Below are 22,206 nucleotides of genomic sequence, written 5' to 3' on the forward strand. Positions count from 1 at the left end.
TTTTTGTTTCTTTAAGGCAAAAGGTTAAGTGTGGGTAACTGATAGGACCACCTTTCAAACTAGATTAAATGGTACTAGTTCACTGCAGAGCAGCACAAAGCCGGGATGGGAGCGTGTATATATGTATATAAATGCCCCACTTCAGGATGGAGACGGGAAGGGGTCCATAGCGCTCCGGCCCCACAGGTTCCACAGGCCCTACACACACACACACACACACACACACACACACACACAGCCGCAGACCCGCAGCAAAGCTTCTCGGGCACCGATAGGAGGGAGAGAACACACACACACACACACACACACACACACACACACACACACACAGTGAGGTCACACACAGAGCCACACACCCAAAATCGCGAATGAAGCTTTTCCACCCTCCCTCCTGCCCCACCGCGTGAAACCAGCCTCCAGAGGGCCCCCCAGACTCCTCACCCGCGTCAGGCGCGTCTCGGAGCAGCCCCCAAAATATCGCGATACCTCGGTCACCCCTCCCACAGATTCTGACTGGCACGCAACGCTACCACAGTCGCCGGCAGCCTCCGCGACTGCGCAGACTTCTGGGAGTTGCAGTCCACTTCTCAGCCTTCTGGGAACTGTAGTCCATTCCGGGGAGTCCTGTCGGGAACACCAGCTTCCAAGTTCTTGGTATTTCCTGTGCTCATCTGGGCCTGGCCCAGATTGTCTGACCTACTTACCCCCGCCCCAGCCCCATCCCACACTGCTCATCACTGCAGCACTTAATACTTAACATTTACTGAGCCTCTTGTATGTTTTAAGTGCACAGGATACAGAGCTAAATCAGACTCTTCCCTGCTCTTGAGACAAAGAGGGACACAAAAAATTACAGAATAAGGTCCATGAGGAAGGAGAGGGTCCTAAGTAACAATCAGAGGCAGAGAAGCCCTCTCAGAGAAGGAGTCACTCAAGGTGAATCTTGAAGGATGACCAGGAGCTTAAATAAAAAGTGCCAGAACAGCCCTCCAAGTGGAGGACACAGCATTGGCAAAGGGAAAGCAGAGGAAAGCACGTTGGATACACCTCCCTGCCTCCTTCATCCTCCAGCATCCACAGGCCCCTGGGTCCTCAATCAGCTGCCAGTCTCCTTCAATGAGAGCTGAGGTGGGGCCCTCTGTGCTCTACCCCTGCCCTGCCTACACTGACCATCTGAACCAAACCACCCCTCACCCACTAATCCAGCCTTCTACTTCTTCCTCAGGCAACTCAGAACTCCTCCTCCTAACAGGCAGAAGGCCTCTGTGGCAATTTCGAGGCTGCCTCAGAGAAAGAACCACACAGAGGTGTGTGACTTTTGGCCTCTGGGAATGACAGATCCACTCAAACCACCCTATCCCCATTGCCTACAGCCCATGGTGAGGCTCCACACAGGCCCACATGAAGACACATGACACAGCAGGACACAGAGGGCCAAATGTTCCCCTTTATTATGGTTCATTCAGTTACCACTGACAGACACATTGGCTCAGGCAGGTCAACTGCCAGTTGGAGAATGGTCTGTGTCTCCCAGAAACAAGGAGGGGCAGGGGGCACCAGCAGAATGCAAAAGCAGGTGACTGGCTGGCCAAAGACCTGAGGATTTCCAGACTGACCTGGGCCTTCTTCCACCCGACCCTCAAGCCAGACCATCCAGCAGAGATGTATCTGTGCCCAGCCCCCACTTCTCATACTGGCTCCCTCCCCAGGAAAGTGCATAGTTGCCTGGAGATGCAGCATCCCAGGGCCTGGACAAGCTGGGCCACACACAGGTAGCAGGTCTTCCTAAGGGCAGAGCCAGGGCATGGCCACACAGGTCTGAGCCAGGAAAGAGAAAGGGCAGGTAGGACAGGAAATCGACTGGAGGTGGCATCCAACAGGTCAAGGATGCTGGGCTGGCAGCTGGACCACAGGCCTCCTGGAGTTACCAGAGAGACAAAGAGAAAGGGAGCCAGAGGTCTGGGAAGGGAGAAAGGAAACGGGAGCAAGAACCTAGACCTAGGGTCTCTTTTCAGGTACTAGGGCCTGTGACAACTGCTTTCTGCAGAGAAAGTGGTGGAGGAGAGAGCCAATCACATTCTGGCCCAAGCCTAAGGGACCATTAGGAAGATAACTTCCCAGAGGCCCTAGCTCCCCTTACAGGAAAATGAAGTACCTGGAGCTCAAAGCTCAGGAGGGCACCTGGAAATCCAGGTGTTGGGTTCTAAGCTGGAGCCACCCAGAGTGGCCAGGCAGGGTTTGGTTTTTCAAGCTAAATAGCCCAGGTGGGAGGTGGGGGCAGTGAGTGAGAAATGGGCAGCTGCTCCTTGGGTGAGAACCCACTCCCCTCCAGGCCTCCGAGAGAGCCAGGGCCTCTACGAACAACATTCTCACAATGTCTGGCACAGAACAGGCCTGCAGTCACTGGCCTGGAAAGGAAACGGGTTGCTGACAGGGTGAGGAAGGGCCAAGAATCAAGTCTAGTAGGCAGAGAGAAGCAAGTAATCTTGATTTGAAAAAAAACAAGAGCCAGAGAATCGCCCCTCCCACCCGACCTAAACTGAAATCACATTCCAGCCATTGTGCTTCCACATAGGATTGGGCCTTGAGTTCAAGTGCCCAGAACTGCCCTATGACCAAGAGTGAGCTGGGGTGGGGGGGATGCATGATCCCCTCTCACCGGGCCCTGCCTGCCTTCTCCTCTGATCTTCCCTCCAGAACCAGCCCTCTGAGCCTATCCCTTCTATCAGACCCAAACAGAACAGCTATCGCTCCCAGGAATCCAGTGGTCATTCAGAGACACCTAGCACCTGCCCAGTGGGCTTGGGCCAACCAAACGACACCCAGGGACCAGTAGTTATTTATATACCCTCTGCTCCAGCTGCACCTTTACACCTGAAAATTGCCTGGACACTACCTAGCTCTTCAGGGAAGGCAGTGGAATCTGCCCTTATGGATGGCAGATGCCACCTAGAACACAGTAGGGGTAGGGTAGGAGAATCAGGCCACAGCCGGGACATAGGCAGACGGGGCTCAACGGGGCTCTGGAAAGAGAAGGAGGGGAAGGCAAGGCAGGGAAGAGAGGAGCCTGCCTTGCATTTCCATCCCCTGGATTCAGGTACCCAGCTGGGCTCCGCATCTCCGGCTGTGGGCCCTCCCACATCAGGGCTAAGGCTCAGCTCCCCTGTCTGCTTCCTGGATCTGGGAAGGGGCTCAGTCTCAGGAGCAGATACAACTGGGACACTCAACCTTGGAGAAGACAAAGAAAAGCCACAGAGAGAAGAGAGAGACCCTGGGCAGGAGAAGGGACCACAGGAATCTGACAGCAGGAAGAGAGGAGGGGAGGAGGAGGTTGGGGGTGGTGGCGGGGAGAGACCTGGATCAGAAGGAGCAGAAGAAGATCCTCTGCGGGTCTCCACTCTCCCCGCTACCATCCCCATGGGTTCTAAATACTGCTGCTCCCCAGTAAGACCGAAAGTGGAAACAGTTTCAGCTCATAACCCTTGGGAGGGGGCCAGGCTCTTCTGCTATGCCTCCCTCTGCCCCATGAAGGGTCCCTGGGCCAAGGTCAGAGGGGGCAGCCTGGTGGAGGGTGGGGGGCTGGTTTAGTTCTAAACATACATCTAGCACCACAACAACAGAGACCTTCACTGCACACTATTCACAAGGGGACACAGACACGGCTATCACCGCACGGGACAGCTCCACGTGAATCCAAGGGTGTGGGGGAGAGGATATACATATATATGTATATATATATATATATAACTCTGATTCTTTGTACAAAGTGGAGGAGGAGAAAAAGGGAAGGGGGAACCCTGCTTGGTCACCACAACGTGTGGCTTGAGCCCCCGTTCCACCGGCCCCCAGCCAGCTTCTGGTAGGCTTGGCTCGTTCACATCTCATTGGAGTATGTGTAGTTGGGGGTGGCAGAATACTGAGTCTGCGGCTGATTCATGGCACCCTGCGCCGCCCCCATGGCTGCGTTCTGGGCCGCCTGCTGCACGTGTGGGTTCTTCCATGCCCCCGTGGTCCACTCCTCCTGAGCTTTGCTGAAACTCCCCCCGCTGCCCCGATAGAATTTATGAACCTGTAGAATGAGGAGCACAAGGAAGGGTTAATCAAAGGGAAGAGGCAACCTATCCAGAAAAGACATGGGAGCCAGAGAGAAGTCACCGTAAAAGCCAGTCCTCCCACCCATGCCCTGTGCACTGGGAGCAAAGTCCACCAAGCCATTCCAGAGTGAGTCCCTTGGAAGACCCCTGGGTCCTCTTGTAACTTGGGAGAAGGGTTTTTACAGATCACAGTCCCTTCCCAACACCACCCTCTAACCCTTGAGGTGACCACATACCATGCTGAGGGCAATGAAGGAAAAGACAGCCATGACCGTGAACATGACAGTGGGAATGAGCATCACCACCGCTGAGCCAACGTTCGTTCCGAAGAAGGAAATGGTAGCGATCCAGCCGCTGCAGAAATAGGCCATCTGTGGGGCTGCCTTGCATGGTGAGGGGTACCCAGGAGCCACCCCACTAGAGTAAGGGACCATCTCATTGTCACAGGGAGAGACGATATCATTGGATGCAAAGGGCCTGTGTCAGTGGTTCAGAAAGAACCCTTGGCTCAGGAAACAAGCTCCTCAGACATAAGGCTTCCTTCCCTCAGTTTAATCTCATGATGCTTGATACCCCTCAGCACTCCTAAAAACCACTGCAAGGTTCTCATTCCCCTCTGATGCTATGGCTCTGTCTACTATAAACTATCCTGAATCCTTTCACACTTCCAATAACTCATGGTGTTCCCACAGGCTAGGCAGCTTAGCCCACAGAAGTAAGCAAAGGACACACCCCAGGTGCCACCCTGCTAGCCCTGGGTCAGTCCCAGACACCCCAGTCTCTTACCAGACACCCCAGCCTGGGATGCCCACAGCCTGGATGATGCTGATGACCAGCTGGGCCATGAAGGTGAAGAAGAATGCCATGAAGCTGAAGGAGCTGTCAGTCCTGCAACAGAGGAGATGGCTTCCATCACCTGGGTAGAGGGCCAGGGCTTCCCTGCCTTCAAGACTTCTAAGTCCTTCCAAGTTTAAGTGGGTACACAATAGACAGAAGACATTTAAAGGCCTTAGTTAAGAGGCCAAAATAGGACAGCGTTTACCCATGGATCTTTGCAAGTTTCCATGTGTTAGGCCTGTGTGTACAACATTACATGGGGAGAGATCACCTTATGAATGCACCACTCACTGGTACATGGATGGTTGGCCTCATTGGCACAGAAATAGATGGGTCCATTGTGGCAGGAATAAACAAACCTATTGTCAAAGGATTGGACAGGCCTACTGGCACCAAGACATCTAGGTACATGGATGGATGGTCCCATAAGATAGAAAGTGTCATTGGCACAAGAACAGACACACTACTGGCACCAAGATTATAGCCTAATTGGCACATACATGGATGGGCCCAATAGGCAAAGATATTTGAGATCACACTGGCACTGAGAGGGACACTCCATTGGCACAAAGATTGAAAATCCCACTTGACACAAGGCAGACACCCATTGGCACTAAGACAGCTAGCCCTACTGATACATGGGTGGGTAATCCCTTTGGCACAGAGTTGGATGCCCTCATTAGCACATAGTGTCAGTGGCACATGGATGGCTTGTTCCATTGGCACGTGGATAGATGGTCCACTTGGCGCCAAATCAGCTAGCCCCACGGGTATAAGGATGGACAGCTCCATCAAGACAGGTGGCCCCATTGGCAAAACTTATTATGCAGCTAGCTGCCTGGGGAAGGGAAAACAAGAACAGGCCCGGTTTCTATGTTGCCCCCACCCAAGGGTAGAGTGAGGAAGGAAGAAACTAAGAGAAAGGTTCTAACTTCCAGCCCTCTCACCCCAGCCTAGAGCTCCCAGGAAGCCTAAATCCTACCTGGCAGTCTGAGCTGAGGGTAAACAAAGGGAAAGTGAGTTTGCAGGATGGCAAAAAAAAAAAAATTAAAATTAAAAATATGTAGAGAAGAGACAGTGGAGATGGGCAAAGAGACAGGGTTAGGAGCTGGAGTTCAGCACCCATCACTTACTTGAAGGCCTTGTAAATGGGCCGAAACCAGCAGACGTAGGAGCAGGGTGTGAAGAGGATGAGCCAGAGAAAGGCGAGGCCAAAGTTGGTAGCTCCCCCGCCTCCGATCAGCCACGCGAGACAGCCCACCAGGTTCACGGCCAGCGTTACGCTATTCACTGCAGACCCAGGAGCACATGCACACACAGAGACAGACACCAGACACACACACAGACACCAAGGCCCATGCAGAAATATATGAGCACCCAGACACACACACATCCCCCACAACTCAACACAGACCCACAGTCAAACACAGGCAAACAGCACAAGCACAGAAAGATGAAGACACATACAAACACACATGCAAACCGCATTTGTACAGATTCACACCCACAAGTCACATCAGTGAATACACACACACAGATACACAAGACACACGTATACATACACACACACAGGGAGTACAGACTGTGAGAAAGAAAACTGGGAGCTCAGACCAACCCTCTCCCACACCCGTTCCTGGGGATCTGAGAAATCCAGAGAACAAAGAGTCTCCAGATCAGGAACTCAGAGCCTCAGCCCAGCAAGCCCTGTTGAAGGGCCCCAAAGCCTCAGCCTGGGAGAAATGCTCTTCTCCTGATAAGAATTTCTCCTTATAAGAATGGCCTCAGCCCCTGGCCATCCCAGACCCACAGCAATCACCAAGCCCAAGGCACAGGAAACCCATCTTCCATCTTCTCTTGCAAGGTAGGGCATGAAAAGGGGAAAGTAAAAGGTAACATCTCTTTAAGCCATTGTACCATCCGCTCCACACTTAAATGGGGCAGGCAGCAGTGGCTGGGATCTGTCTTTCTTTAATCCATTTCTTAGACAACTATTATGCCACCTCCTCCAAGAAGCCTTCTTTCACTACTGCAGCCTTATTCATCTCCCATCCCTCTGACCTCCTGAAGACTTGGGCGCTCTCATGCTTCCCCAAGTACAAATCCCAGCCCACCAACCAAACTAGAAGCTCCCCGAGAGTGACACCCAGGGTCCCCCTCCTCTGTGCCCACATAATCTAGCTAAACCTTGGAATCACTGTATCCTTGAGTCAGAGCCAGCAGGGACCTCAAGTCTCCTCATCTGATGCTGTCACTCACACACACCCAGGTCATCTGACATAAGGGTGCTCCTTTCCTCGAATATTAGACTGAGTCCATTTAAGGTCCCACAAAGACTTACTGAATAAATAAAGGAAGGCAGGCTTAATCTTGGCCTCAAACAGCCAGGTATCTATGGTCCTGGCTTCTGAATAGAACCCTGAAGCATCTCAAGGGTTATATACACTTCCTTGGGAACACAGCATCTGGCGGGCACCTAGTGAGGACTTAGGAAGATATTTATAGCCCTTAAATCCAGCTCCTGGATGAGATCTTCTCAGGGGCAGAGTTCCCAGAGCCCAGGGCCAGTGCTCCCCAAGTCTGGCCTGACAACGCTGTCACCTGTGAAGGTACACCCTTCTCAGGGCCCCTCACCATGAGGGTAAGCATTTCTTTCTGTGAGTTTCAGTTGTATTTCCTCCATCCCTGTTTATTGCCCCCAGATTTCCTGGAACCTTGGTGTTCTCACTGATTTTATTTGCTCTTTACATAGAACAGACATTAAACTGCTTTTATATTGGTTTACATCTCTCTTCCCAGTCCCACCTCTCTCCAGCTCACTTGATCTAGTGCCCCAGCCGTAATTATTTTACTGCCACAGACCATGAGAAATTGGGGCTTTTAAACTCTCAACCTCAAAATCTTAGAACATTAAAACTCTAGACTCAACGCAGAGCTACGTGGAACCACAGCGATCACTGAGACAATACCCTCTTTCTTATAAATGAGGAACCTGCCACTTGGGAAGTGGAGTGACCAGCCCAGCCTCCTCCCATATCTCCTAAATCCCAGCTGAATGTCTTTTTGAGCAATTTTCCAGAGAAAGCAAGAAAAATGTGGCTTTGAGGGGAGGATTCCTCTCCAAATCCAGAATCCTGAGGCAGTCATCAGAGGATCCCTGGAAAACTACTCCAGTGAAAAGGAGAAGGAGAGGAAGAAATGAGGAATTACACCGCAGACAGAGACTCCCCACCCGCTGCTCTGCGATTGGGAGATGGGGAGAGGCCTAGATGGGAGGTTGAGGGAAACTGAGGCCCAGCTGGGGAGTCGGCCCAGGAGAGGAGCCTGCAGGAGTCAGGCAGGGAAAGGCTTACTGGCCCACACAGATGCTGCAAGTGAGGCTGAAGGACACCGAGCCTGTGGGGACCCCGTCCCAATGCCCAGCACCCGCCAGCCTTCCCCCTCCCCCATTCCCCAGCTATGGCCCACCCCCATCCCACAGCACTCACGCATCCAAAGGTAGTAGAGGCGCTTGGTCATGCTGAGATGCTGAGGAGGGATATCCGCCTCAAAGTCTTGGTAGAAACATGGCTTGAGAGGGATGAATTTGGGCAATGGTGGGAAGTTGTTCACTTTCTCTGTGGGCGAGGCACATCATATGGTATCACCCTGAATGTTCCCCTCCCTGATGATCCAATATGATCACCCTTTCCCTGGCCTGGGCTGCCCTCTTGGCCCCTGTGGGCACAGGCCACTTTGCTATCCCCATCCAGCTTATCCCCACTGCCTCAGGTCTCCCAAAGTAGCCCTGAGGCAGTGTCACTGTCTCTCAGAAGAATAAAAACAATAAACACTGTCCATCAGGGGTGCAGCACCCTCTTCAGTGGGGGACCAGTTCCGGGTAGAGGAAGCAGCATGGTGAGTCTGGGTACGTGGGTTCTATCTAGCCTCCACTCCAACACTTATGCTCTTGGGTGAGTCACTACCCCTCTCCAGACCTCAGTTTATCCAGTGGGGTGGGGGTCAAACTAGATAGTCCCTACAGGTCCCTCCAGCTCTGAGCCTTTGGAAACCAGACAACTCAGAAACCAGAATGTAAAGGTCTCACAGTATTAGAGAGTAATGGTGACAGAGAGGATGGAGACTGAGACACCCATGCCACTTATCAGTCAGACAGACAGGAGGACCAGAGCATCAGGATGCGCTACCCCTGGTCCCCAGGGTCAGAGGTCTGACAGAGGGCTAGACAGTGAGGGTCTTGGATAAATAGGCCTCAGTGGGGAACCAGGGGAAATGCAGGGGCAAGAGGACAGAAAGAACCTGACCTTCAAAAACTAGGGGGCATAAAGGGACCCCTACCCTAAGTTCACTGTTACATCCTACCCAAGTGGCCCACCCTCTCCTTACCTGACATGATGGCACCAGCCGGCCCAGCGGCCTGTCCACTCCTCTTTGTCCTGAACTGGAAGGAAAAAGAGCCAGAGAAGGTTGAACATCATGGCTCACCCAACCTAGTCCTTCTCTTAGTCCCAGCCAGGCTGGAAACTCCCTGGAGCAGGACTCATCTCACATTTCCATGGTGGAATGAACCGGAGGCAGCTCCCACCTCACAGAGCAGCAACGAAGACCCAATGCAGCCAAAAATAAATAAATAAATAAATAAAATCTGTCCAAAAAAATTTTTTTAAAATACTGATATGGAAAGAACTCCACAATTACAAGTAGTTGAAAAAATGCAAGACATAGAATAGTTTATGCTACCTTTCATATTGAAAAAAAGAAAAATAAGAAGGGGAGAGGAGAATAAAAATATATTTTGCTTTTATCCCCAGAATCCTACTTCTAGTTATTTACCCACAAGTAAGAAACAACAAATACATGTTATTCAACATGACACTATTTTACAATAGCAAAATGTTAGAAACAACCTAAATGCAACTGTTTGAATAAACTATGGTACATCAGTCAATGGAATAATATATAGATGTAAAAAAGAATGAAGATGATCTCTATGAACTGCTATGGAATGATTTCCAGGATATACTGTTAAGTAAAAAAACCAGGGAATTCCCTGGTGGTCCAGTGGTTAGGACTTGGCACTTTCACTCACAGGGCTGGGTTTGATCCTTGGTCCGTGAACTAAGAACCCACAAGCCTTGAAATGCTGCCAAAAACAGAAACAAACAAAAAAGAAATTGGAGAGAACCATTAAAAATTGAAATAAACAAAAACAAATGAAGCTATCTATACTGTGAATTGATAATACAATCACACAGGAAAAAGAATTGGCCAAGTGACTTCATCTCAGTACTCTGTGTTCTCTTAGAGGGATATATCTCAAGAGCAAAAACAACTGGAAAGAAATCTGAATTCTTAGCGGGTTTACTGTTACTGTTGGTACTAGTGTGATGATTCTGAAACTCTGTCATGTGAACCATAGCAGACAGCATATGAGAGAATGTGTTCATGTTGTTGAAACCTGGGTTCTCAGTGTTAGGTATGGAGACAGAATATGGAATATAGGAAGGTAAGACAGAGTCCTGTGATGTTGGATTTGAACTGGAAGCATCAATATGAACTCATGACTTTAAAAATATGTGGCTGGTCCCAAGCCAGGACAAGGAAATACAACGTTAGCCTAAAACATCTTGTGGTGCCAGAAGCAAGAAGGAATTCAACTAATTGGTGTCAAGAGGACACCAGCTTGAAGGAGCTACCAACAGCCAAATTCGGGAGAATTAAGAGCAACAAAAATAATGACAGTAACATAACATTATTAAAAAATAATCCATGAGTCCAAAGTGACATTCTTATTTTTAAAAAGAAGAGGGAGGAAGGAAGAAAGCAAGCTATTCTTTTCAGAAGAATGCTAGCACTAAGTGTAGGAGTGACAGAATTAGAAAATCTCCTAATTTTGCAATCATGAATGTAATAGCTGATTCAGACAAGGATCCTCAGTGGCTGCTAAATCTTTCACTGGATGAAAGATTGTTGGGGAATTCCCTGGTGGTCTAGTGCAGCGGTCCCTGACCTTTCTGGCACCAGGGACCAGTTTCGCGGAAGACAATTTTTCCATGCACTGTGCAGGGGTCGGGGGGTGGGGGTGGTTCAGGCGGTAATGCAAGCGATGGGGAGTGGCAGATGAATCTTCGCTCTCTCACTGTGCAGCCCGGGTCCTAACAGGCCTTGGGTTGCAGACTGATGGGGGAGGGGGGTTGGGGACCCCTGGTCTAGTGGATAAGACTCTGCACTCCCAATGCAGGGGACCCAGGTTCGATCCCTGGTCAGGGAACTAGATCCCACATGCATGCCGCAACTAAGGGTTCACATGTCACAACTAAAGAGCCCAAGCACTGCAACTAAAGATCCTGTGTGCCTCAACTAAGACCTGGTGCAGCCAAATAAATAAATATTTTTTTTAAAAAAAGCTACATGGCAACAAAAACTGATGTGTCAACCTTCATTGAATCCTGGTTCAAGAGGGAAACACTGGGATATCAGAGGAAACTTGAATATAGACTCTAGATAATATTATTATGTCTATGTTACATTTCTTGGGTGTGATAATGTTATTGAGGTTATGTAGGAAAATGTCCTTTTTCTTAGGAAATATGTGCTCAAGTGCTTAGGGATAAAGTATCGTGATATCTGACACTTGCTTCAAATAGTTCAGAAAAATAAGAAATAATGAATGGATAGATATAGACAGAATCAAAGCAAATGTGGCAAATGCTAACAATTGGTGAATCTGAGTGAAGTTATATGAGTGTCCCTTGTATTCTTTCAACTTTAAAGTTTTCAAAATAAAAAGCTGGAGAAAAAATATGAGTAATGTCAGTAATGGATAATAACACACTGAAAAGAATGCATAAGTGAACTATAATACACAAAAGAAAGGGAGGAGGGAAAGAAAAGTTCTAATATAGAAGGAATGACATAATTTTTTAAATCATTATTTTGCAACCCCTATGTCAGAACTGATACAGGGAAGGATTATCAATGGCTGCTTAAACCACTGGGTGGAAGGTGATTAGGGAAGAGGGGAGCCACACAGTCTGTCACCCCCCAGATTATTTATTCATCACAACAGAGAAAAGGTACTTCTATAATGAGAGGATCTGGCAGACCAAGTGACCAAACTTAGCATTTCTGATAATGGGACAAAAGGACATTATGTGCCTCATGATGTGATACACACAGAAGGACATAAGATCATCAATGCAGTATTATTGCCAAAATCTTTAATCTGAAAATAATTATTAAGAAAAAGAATCTGACAAATCCAGACTGTGGGAAATTCTCCAAGATAAACGTTAATGTCATGAAAGATAAAAATTGGTAAAGGGACTCATCTAAATTAAAGGAGACTAAAGAGACATGCAACCAACTGCAATGACTGGTCCTGGATTTTTAAATCACAGCTATAAAGGACATTTTTAGGACAAGTAGAGAAATTTGAATATAGCCTGAACAGTAGATATCATTGTTCGATGTTAAATTTCTTAGGTGTTGTGGTTACATAGGAGAATATCTTTGTTCTTAGGAGATAACATGCTGACATATTTAGAAATACAGTGTCTTGTCTGCTACTTACTTTCAAATGGTTCTGCAAAAAAATAAGATAGGGAATTCCCTGGTGGTCCAGTGGTTAAGACTCGGCACTTTCACTGCTGTGGGCCCAGGTTCAATCCCTGGTCGGGGAGCTAAGATTCCTCAAGCCACGCGGCACGGCCAAAAAAAAAAAAAAAAAATCAGAGATATTGATAGACAAAGCAAAGGTCACGAAATGTTAACAGCTGCTGAATCTAGGTGAAGTGCCCTAGTACAGGCGTTCATTGCACTGTTCTTTAAACTTTTTGTAGCTTTGAAATTTTTCAAAATAAAAAGTTGGGTAAATAGACATACAGATGGCCAACGGGTATCAATACATGAAAAGATGCTCAACATCACTAATCATCAGGGAAATGCAAATCAAAACCACAATGAGATATCACCTCACACGTGTTAGAATGGCTGTTATAAGAAGGATGAGATACCAAAGGTTGGTGAATGAAATCTTGCCATTTGTGACAACATGAATGGACCTTGAGAGCATTATGCTAGGTGAAGTAAGTCAGACAAGGAAAGACAAATACTGTATGACCTCACTTATTTGTGGAATCTAAAACAAAATAAAATTTTAAAAAGCAAACAAGCAAAAAACCAAGCTCATCCATAGAGAAGAGATTGGTGGTTTCCAGAGGCGGGGGCTGAGGGGTGAGTGAAATGGGTGAAGGGGGTCAAAAGGTACAGACTTCCAGTTCTAAATAAATAAATCACAGGGATGTAAGGTACAGCATGGTGACTACAGTTAATAACACTGTACTGCATATTTGAAAGTTGCTAAGAGAGTAAATCTTAAAAGTTCTCATTACAAGGAAAAGAAATTCTGTAACTATGTGTGGCAGTGGATGTTAACTAGCCTTATTGTGGTGATCATTTCACAATACATACAAATATTATGTTGTATAAATATCATTATGTTGTACACTTGAAAGTAATGTATGTCAATTATACTTCATAAAAATAAATAAAGGGACCTGGTGGCGCAGTGGATAAGACTTGGCGCTCCCAATGCAGGGGGCCTGGGTTCAATCCCTGGTCGGGGAACTAGATCCCACATGCATGCTGCAACTAAGAGTTTGCATGCCACAACTAAGAAGCCTGGAGCTATAACTAAGAAGCCCACCTGCAGTAACTAAGGAGCCCATGTGCTGCAACTAAGGAGCTGGCAAGCCGCAGCTAAGACCTGGCGCTACCAAATAAATAAATAAATATTTTAAAAAATAATAAAATAAAATTTTAAAAATAAATAAATAAATACTTTTAAGTCAGGAGGGGGATATACACAGTTGCATTTGGCAATATATACACAAAGAATCTCTAGTAGGACATCAAGAAAAAAATAATTGTGGTTCCTGGGGGCCAGAGGAACTGAATACATGCGGAGTAGGGGAGTAGGTGGGAGGAAATTTTTACTATGTATCTTTATACCATCAAATCCAAGACACCATCAATTTTAAGATAGATCATTATCTTATTGAACAAAAGAAAGAAAAAAATGCCACCAACTTATAATGATAAGATGCCAAAATTTTAAAGACACAGACATTAAAATGTTTTCAGAAATATCAAAATGTTCATCTTAGAATTGATGAAATTTAGGACATCTTTTTGAATTATGAATCAGGTAAACGTATTACCTGCTTTAAAAAAAAAAAGAAAAGTCAGGCAGAAGAGGATGAGCTGGCAAAGAATGAGTAGGAGCAGCTGATGAGCCAGGAGAGTGTGAAGTCTCCAAAGCCAGGAGTAGAGAGTGGACAAATATGACAGATGCCACTGAGAGGTCCAGCATGGAAAGGTCTGGACTGAAAAATGTTCAGTACGCTCAGCAACAGCAAGTCACCTGTGACCCCAACAAGAACTACTTTGGTGGTCGTGGCAGCTGGGAGTTGGGGGGAGGGGTGGGAGTGGGTAGTAGCAGCCAAATTATATAGTTGAACACATAAGCTGAGAGCAGGTGTAGACAGCACGTTGAAGAAGCCTGCCTTGGAAGAGAACAGAGACAGGGTACTACCTGGGTGGGCTATGGGTTCCAGGGAGGACTGTGTCTGAGGGTTGTTTGTTTAGGATGTTAATAAGCTAGAGATGGGAAAGATCCAGGGAAGCGTTGCAATTACAATAGAGACAGAGGTTAATTAATGGAGCAAACCCCTGAAAGAGGGAAAAGCATGAGGTCCACTGCAAAGGGGTGGGACAAGCCTCAATCCTAGCAGGTGGGAAGGAGAACATGACGCAAGCAGATGGGGGAGGTTTGAGGCCTTGGAAAGGACAGTGCACGTCCCACATATCTGCTTCAATTTTCTCTGTAATAGAGGAGACACGTTTGAGTTGAAAGTGAGATGGTTAAGAGTAGACGATGCAGCTAAATCAAGGGGCAATTACACCACAGCCTGAGAAGTGCTCCAGGAGAGCAAGTACACAAGGCTGTGGGAACACAGAGGAGCACCTCCCTGGTCCATCCTGGAAAAGCCAGGGAGGGCTTTATAGAGGAAACGATATCAGAGCTGAATCCTGGAGGATGAATAAGAGTTGGCCAGGAAAGGAAAGAACCAGGAAAGCACATGCAAAGGGAAGGTCAGGAGAGTAACAGCATGGCGAATTCAAGGAACAGAAAGTAGAGCACACACAGATAAAGTCCAAAGTGGAAGGAAGGAAGAAAAGGCAATAATAGGGTTGAAAGGTGGGAGGGGCCCGTCATCCTGGCCTTGAAGGCCATGAGCAGGATTTGAGCTTTATCCTGAGACTTGCGAGCCACTGGAGATTTCTATTCTTCCTCTTCTCCTTTTAAAAAATATAACCTCAAAGTTTCTTTTTTAATAAAATGAAATTTTGTTGCTTTTTAGTAACGTATAAAAATATCTGCAAGTTAAAAAAAAAAATCAAAGTGCATAAAGTAGAAAATACAAGTTCTTCCAAAATCCACCTTCTCAGTGGTCACCCCTTTAACAGTCTGACCTTTAGGTTTTTGGTTTTTATGTATACATAAGCATATATGACAAAAGTGAGATCACTTTATACACGCTCTTTTATAACCTGTTTTTTTCCACTCAATAGCTCATGAAAATGTTTAATGTCAATGAATACAGGTTATCTCAACCTTTTTAATGACTGGTCAACCAGGTCAACAACGTCCGTGGCCACAGAGTGGTCAGGTGTGACATGGGCCGATTTGGCATTAGGAGGTCACAGCTTCAGGAAGTGGTGGGGTAGAGGCCAGCTGCCCAGAAATGAGGGAACATGAGGAGAGGAAGAGGGACAAGTCCAGCAGACTAATCTTTCAAAAAACTCAGCTGAGGGACACCCCTGGCGGTCCAGTGGTTAAGACTGCGCCTTCCAATGCAGGGGGTGTGGGTCTGATCCCTGGTCAGGGAGCTAAGATCCCACATGCCTCGCAGCCAAAAAACCAAAACTTAAAAAAACAGAAGCAATATTGTAACAAATTAAATAAAGACCTAAAAAAAATTTTTTTTAAATCAAAAAACTCAGCTGAGACTTTAATATAACATACAGGATATTAGTGTCAACAAAGAAACACCATAAAGGATTAATAGTAGCGATCTCTTTTTTTTTTTTTAGTAGCGATCTCTTGATAGTGACATTACAAGTTACTTGTTGTCTTTCTTTTATCTTTATTTTCTAAAATTCTGCAACAGTCATATATCACTTTTCTAGCGAGACAAAGCCATAGGTTTAAAACAGCAGCAGCTAGAGGAAGACATACAGTTAGAAAGGATTTTCCAGATAGGAGACTTGAGCATATATATATATAAGCCGGGAGGAAGGTATTATTAAGGAAAACGGTGGAGAGGCTGAAGATACAGTAGAGGGGGAAAGAGCTGACAGACACTGGTATCTCAGGAGATACGTAGGGCCAGCACCCATAGCACAGAGCGGGTATGTTAGATTAGGAGCCCTCCTTCTACTGGGATTCAAGAAGTGGAGAAACATAAGTGTGGTTCCAACTCCTACATACAACCCCACCCCCCGCCAACTAACCCTCTCCATGAGTAAAGGACTTTGGGATAATAGTCCTAGTTTGGAATACTCCTCCCATGGAATAGAATGGAGAGCTGATGGGAAGAGGAAAGGGGTTTCTAGAAGTGATGGAGGGACAGCTGAGGCTGGAGACCCTCCACGGAAGCAGAACCAGACTGCCCTGGTATGTGATGGCCACCAGAAGCTTTCCACATTCTGAGCGTAGAATCCAGAATTGGGGGGTCTGCTGCTGGGGTGGGACACACAGGCAAAGTGGCATGATCATTGAAGGTATGAGCCAGAGGATGGTTAAAATCCTGGACCATGGAGTCCAGGAAGGACACAGAAGGTGTCATGCTCATGAAATAGAGAAAATGGAGGTGTCAGAGAACTTGAGGTCTCCTTGAGGTCCCAAAGTAGGTAAAGCAGAATTTGGACTGTGGTCACAGAATGATACTGGAGTTTAAGATTTTGGAGGTGGCCACATGCCAATGATGACCAGACTCAGGTGTAGCTGGTAGAAAGGGTGGCCAAAGGAGGCACTGCCCCCCATGCGACAATGGGATGTGGAAAGGGAGACTGTGGTCCAGCACTAATGTCCTCCAGGGAAACAAAGAAGAGAGGCAGGGGGAGAGTGGGCAATAACTAGATTGTAGGAGCCTCAAGGAAGGAGGCTCTAACCCTGGCTCCAACCTGACCCCCATCTGGTCCCAGGCTGTCTCCCAAAGGTGTGCCCATGGTTACAGAGAAGTCAGTGTAGCAAAGTATGGATGGTGGGAAAGTCAGCACTCAGGGCCAGAGCACAGAGCAAGGCTGCCTTGTTTGTACATGGTTAGCCCAGAGAGAATTTAGGCTTGGGAGGGGTACAGGAGGCTGAGGTCACAAGAATGGAAGGTTCCAGGCTCTCTGCTCTTTATACTTGTGTTGGGGGAGAGGGGAGCAGCAATGACTGGCCTCTGCAAACCAAAGTTCTTAAACTGAAAAATGGGAGAAGGAGCAATTTATTCCTCAACTGAGAGTCTTTCATAACGCTGGGAGGCATTGGGGGTGTTACATATCCCCCCAAAGATGTAGGCCTAAGGAAGCACCTCCTTCGTTATCAATAAGACAGCAAATGCTAACTGAATTTTGTTCAAAAAAAACAGACTATAATTTATTCCATTTCTAACTGTGAAGTTGGGAGGACAGAAGGTCCCACAGTAAAGAGAGTAAGGTCCATGGCAGAGAGAAGGGAGTCAAGTCTGGCCTCAGATCAGGATAGGGACCTGGGCTTAGTTCCAGGACTCCCTACTCACCAGCCCTCCCTCCTCCCCATCCTTCTATGCCAAGGATGGGATGAGCCCCCATCCTTGGCATAGAAATGGTCATTTTCTTGCTGTCTGCCCAGAGCCTATCTGCTAAGATGGAAGTTTTCCCCTCTTGCTCTACCTCTGGTCCCCTTATCCCACACCCAATCCCATATCTCCAGCCCTGATGTCCCCAAACTATGAATATTCCTCAGAGAACAGTACACTCCTAGCATTGCTATTACCATCCTATGACTCTTCAGTAGCCCCTACGGATCCTGTGCTTGGCAATCAAGACCTTGTGTCAATCAGCTACAAACCTCCAACCCACCACCTTTTGCTTCTCTACCACAGGCTGACCTGCTTCCCACACAACCCAGCTTCATGCAGATCATATCAAGCCATCCCATCTGCTTCCATTGACCCTAAACCAGAGCCCCATCAGCGCCTCTGAGTCCTTCTATTTTTCTCACATCCCACCTCTTCTGGGAAGCCCTTCCAGACATCCCTGCTGTGCCTCCCACTGCTTAAATTCTGAACCAGTTATTGGGCACCAAGTGCTCACTCATTCTCATCCAATCTCTTCCTTGTTCCGTCATGGATGGGGCTTCCAGGAGGGACCCAGCACAGGGCAGGGCACAGAGAATGGTCAATCATGTTCTTCCTTAAGCCTTGGACACCCTCCCAGGGTAGGAGTGGAGCAACTGATGCCCTCCCCAAATCAGGCTAAGCCCACAGCTTCCGTGAACCCTGCTGTACCACACTTCCTCCAGGAGACCTTCAGAGACTCCGGGCTGTCAGCAAGGAAGGAAGTGCAGCCTGTAGAGGAACTGCTGTGGGGAGGGGGCAGGGACAGGGAGAGGAAGGCAGAGGGAGGGGGGAGAAAAGGAAAAGGAAGAGGTAGAAGAACTGAGAAGGACGCTCTAAACTAGAACAAGCAGCTTCCTCAAGGGAGGTCGGTACTTAGTCCTATTATTTCATCCCTAGAGAAAGGTGCTGGCAAAGAGATACCCAGAGAGAGGAATCAATTTGTTAAGAGGTGGCCAGCCAGCCCACCAGAGAAAGGGTTAAAGAAACAGGAACAGAGCCCAAGGCCCCTAACCAGAGCTCCCCTCCCAGGACACTGCTAACTCTCCATGGGTTTGCTAGACCTAAGAAGACCCTCTTTCTGTGGCCCATGACCAGTCAGTCCTCTCTCAGCAACTCAGGCTCATCAAACCCAGATCAAATCTCAACTAGCACGATCTGTGCAGCCCCAGACAAAATCTCTCTGCTAGTCATGCCCCTGCAAGAACCATTTCCCTCTCTCAGAGGCCTGCCCCTTGGAGGCAGAACAGTTAGGGCACAGGCTGCAAAATTCTCCAGACTTCTCCACCCCATGCGCACAGTCACATGGCTGGACTCACAGGCCAGGCTCCCCAACAGCTATGCTTAATTCCCACCTCTATGCCTTTACCCAGACTATTCCCCGAAAATGCCCTCTGTTACCTCTCCTCTCATCCCAATCTCACTGCCTCCAAGAAGCCTCCTATTCACTGCCTCTTGCCTCCCTTTCTCCTTGTGCTCCTAGTGTCCACGGGAAAGTCTGCCCAGCCCTCCCTCAACTCCTTATCCTGGAGCTGGGGCATTGCCGGTTTGAACTGCCTGAGATAATGAATTCTCAGTCCAGACTATACTTGGTTTTTCCAACCTTTGGATCACGAGCTCCCAGAGGCAGGGGCAGAGACAGGTTCCCAAACATCTCACCCCAATCCTCGTGACTGACTCCTGTCAGCGTTGGAATGAGCTTCTTCTGGCGCCCCCAACACACTACCCCAAAGCCCTGGCGGCCCACAGGCTTAATTAAGCCAATGCACCCATCCCATGAAACACTGAGGCGGTTCAGACGAGCTGTCCAAAGGTCTGCCGCCTCGCTTAGGCGGGGTCTGGGAGGTGGGGAGTACACCTGCATCCACCTGCAGGCGCCTCTTGTGAGGAAGGACCCAAAGGAGGCCACAGCCACCCCGCCTCCAGACGCCCCCATCCCAGGCCGCGTGCGCCATCCCCAGGAGGAGGAGAAGGCCTGTTTCCAGGGAACGCCAGGTGGGGCTGAGGGGGTATGGAGGGCCCAAGGCCCAGGCTCCAGAATCCAGGGGTCTGACGTCATCCAAGACTGGGATCCTTCTGTGGGAGCCGGGAATGGGGATGGCGGGGGTTGGGGGGGTCTGGGGCACCCGAGATTCTCTTCCCCCGCCCCAACAGGGAAGGTCACCTCGACTCTGCGCCTCTCCAGCTCGACCTGACCCCGGCATCCAAAGGTGAAGCGTAGGGTGTACAAAGCTGGAGATGGGGTGACTCCCTCTCGCCCTGCGCCCAACTTCCCTACAAAGCCCTTTTCTGGCCCTTTAGGACCGGGACTCACCCGTTGCTGTCGCTCGGCTGCGGAAAGGCCGCCGCGCTGCGCTGCTATGCGCCCAACGATGCGGCGCGGAGCCGGCCGCGAGCGGCTCCAGGTCTGGGGACTGGGTGCGCGAGCGTGCGCGCGCCTCGGGGCCAGTTCCTCGCGCGCCCGCGCCGGCCTGCCTGCAGCAGCCGCTCTCGCGAGATTCCCGAGCTTCCTCTAGGGCCGCTCCTCCTGAACTCGCGAGAAGGAAGGCCTGGCCATCCCCTCACCTTACAGGAGCTGTCCGAGGTGCTGAGTTCCAGGGACAGGGCCAGATCAGGTGGTCGGCAGGCACGGGGACAAGAGCAAAGCGAGAACGTCGAGGAAGAGACCCAGAAATGGGAGTCTGGTACCAACAATCAGAGCCTCAGCTTCCAAATCTGTAAACTGAGGAAAATAACCTCCCATGCCAGTCCCAGGAGCCACTGGGACGTACCAGAAAGTAAGAATGAGAGGGAGCTTTGTGAGCAGGAGTGTGATGACTGGTGAAAGCCCTTCAGATCCACAGACCCAAAGTGACAGAGAGGGGATGGAGGATGGAAGATCAGAGATGAAACATAAAGTGACAAAAACGAGACATAGACAAGGACACACAAATCCAAAAAAGATAGACATAGAAAGACAAGAGAGGAGAGCCATGAACATAGAGACATAGAAACACGAAGAGACAGAGACATGGAGAGATCAAGATTTGGAGAAGGGAAAAAAAAGACAAAGAAAGATAGAGGGGAGAGAGCATGAGGAAGTGAGAAAGAGATAAGAAATAGGGACTGACAAATTACCCAGAGGGATAGAAAGGGAGAGGCCTAGAAAGAAAAACAGAAAAAGAAAGAGAGAGAGAGAGGAAGGGAGAGAGAAGGAAAGAAACTGTGTTATGCAGAGATGAACACTGAAAGTGAGTAGAAATCAGGCTAAATGTTTAAAAACCCAGAACCAATGAGGGTTGAGAGAGACCCACTTGGAAAAATGGGGCTGGGAGTGAAAGACAGACTGGCTTTTATTGTGAGTGATGTTTACATTGTAAACTTCCTGTGGGATATCTACAACCAGGGCCACCCTCTGTCCTGCCAGCCAATGGCTCCTGCCCTCCACAGTGCCTTCCGCCCACACCATCCTGGGCCTGGAAGGGGGCCTCAGTGGGTGGGAGACACTGAGGGGATTCTTTGCCCAGAATAAGGGCCCATTGTCTGGTCTCAGCCTGCTGGGAGTGGGGCCTCACTCCCACAGCTGGGATAGAAAGGGGGCCAGAGTGAATAAAGGCAGACAAGAATTAGTGCAGGAGAGGCAAGGAAAGGGAGGGAGCCTCAGGGGCTATGGAGTGTTGTGCAGGAAGCATAATCTATGCCAATCAGAACAGAAGAGTCATGGGCTATAGGGAAGGGCAAAGAGGTTCTGCTTTTGATCCTGTCCCTGGTTCACTTTCATAATAACTGTTCTCTATCCTGCTATAAGACAAGCTTTAGCTGACTTACAGAGTTGTGAGAGGACCCAATGAAATGAACATGACCCTGAGGAGGTTATCAAACATGGCTCCTGTAGGAGAGATGTTGGGAGTCCATCGGGACCTCAGGAAAGATATAGGGTTCATATCAGCCTCCAGGAGAGGGGTCTGAGGTCCATGTTGAAATCTACAGTGGAGATGTCTGGGATCCACAAGGAATTTACAGGAGATATCTTGTGGTCCGTGTGGGTCCTACAGGAGAAATATTTGGATTCCCATCTGATATCCACAGATGACTTTTCCCAAATCAAGAGAAGTAGAAGGGCCTCCTATTTAGCTAACAACTGAGGCAGGAAAAGTGCCCAGGTCCAAAGTCAGAAGCCCATCTTTGTCCCAGGGGATTGTACTTTCAGAATCTGGGTAAAGAGAAGGAAACAATGCTTCAGGAGTTACAGTCATTTGAACAAACTTTTACTCAACAAGCATTTGTTGATTAACTATGAGAAACAGCATAGTGCAGTCATTAAGAATATGGACCTAGAGGGGCTTCCCTGGTGGCACAGTGGTTAAGAA

General features: G+C 48.5%; 1 protein-coding gene across 2 annotated transcripts; it reads right to left on the minus strand.

Annotated features, from left to right (window-relative positions):
- Nucleotides 1-1,427: 1,427 nt before the first annotated feature.
- On the minus strand, nucleotides 1,428-20,304 carry SCAMP5 (secretory carrier membrane protein 5). Of its 2 annotated transcripts, XM_032624815.1 has the most exons (9): nucleotides 20,172-20,304; nucleotides 12,502-12,610; nucleotides 10,018-10,071; nucleotides 9,315-9,369; nucleotides 8,417-8,545; nucleotides 6,065-6,221; nucleotides 4,881-4,982; nucleotides 4,331-4,448; nucleotides 1,428-4,069 (listed from the first exon to the last, which is right to left on the minus strand). In XM_032624815.1, exons 4-9 carry the CDS (start codon nucleotides 9,319-9,321, stop codon nucleotides 3,875-3,877), a joined length of 708 nt encoding a protein of 235 aa, XP_032480706.1. In that variant the 5' UTR covers nucleotides 9,322-9,369; nucleotides 10,018-10,071; nucleotides 12,502-12,610; nucleotides 20,172-20,304; the 3' UTR covers nucleotides 1,428-3,874. The 2 variants fall into 2 exon arrangements, with proteins under 2 accessions (XP_032480706.1, XP_032480707.1); XM_032624816.1 differs by lacking the exons at nucleotides 10,018-10,071; nucleotides 20,172-20,304 and having other exon boundaries at nucleotides 12,502-12,527.
- Between the last annotated feature and the right edge of the window lie 1,902 nt (nucleotides 20,305-22,206).

The sequence above is a fragment of the Phocoena sinus genome, chromosome 2 (assembly GCF_008692025.1).
Source record: "Phocoena sinus isolate mPhoSin1 chromosome 2, mPhoSin1.pri, whole genome shotgun sequence".
NCBI lineage: Eukaryota > Metazoa > Chordata > Mammalia > Artiodactyla > Phocoenidae > Phocoena > Phocoena sinus.

Bases quoted from the DNA above. Each gene is read 5' to 3' on its own strand.
- SCAMP5 (XM_032624815.1), bottom strand. The intron at 4,449-4,880 runs GTAAGAGACTGG...CTATTTCTGCAG, and splicing joins ATCCCAGGCTGGGGTGTCTG to CGGCTGGATCGCTACCATTT. The intron at 4,070-4,330 runs GTATGTGGTCAC...CTCATTCTACAG, and splicing joins CCTTCATTGCCCTCAGCATG to GTTCATAAATTCTATCGGGG.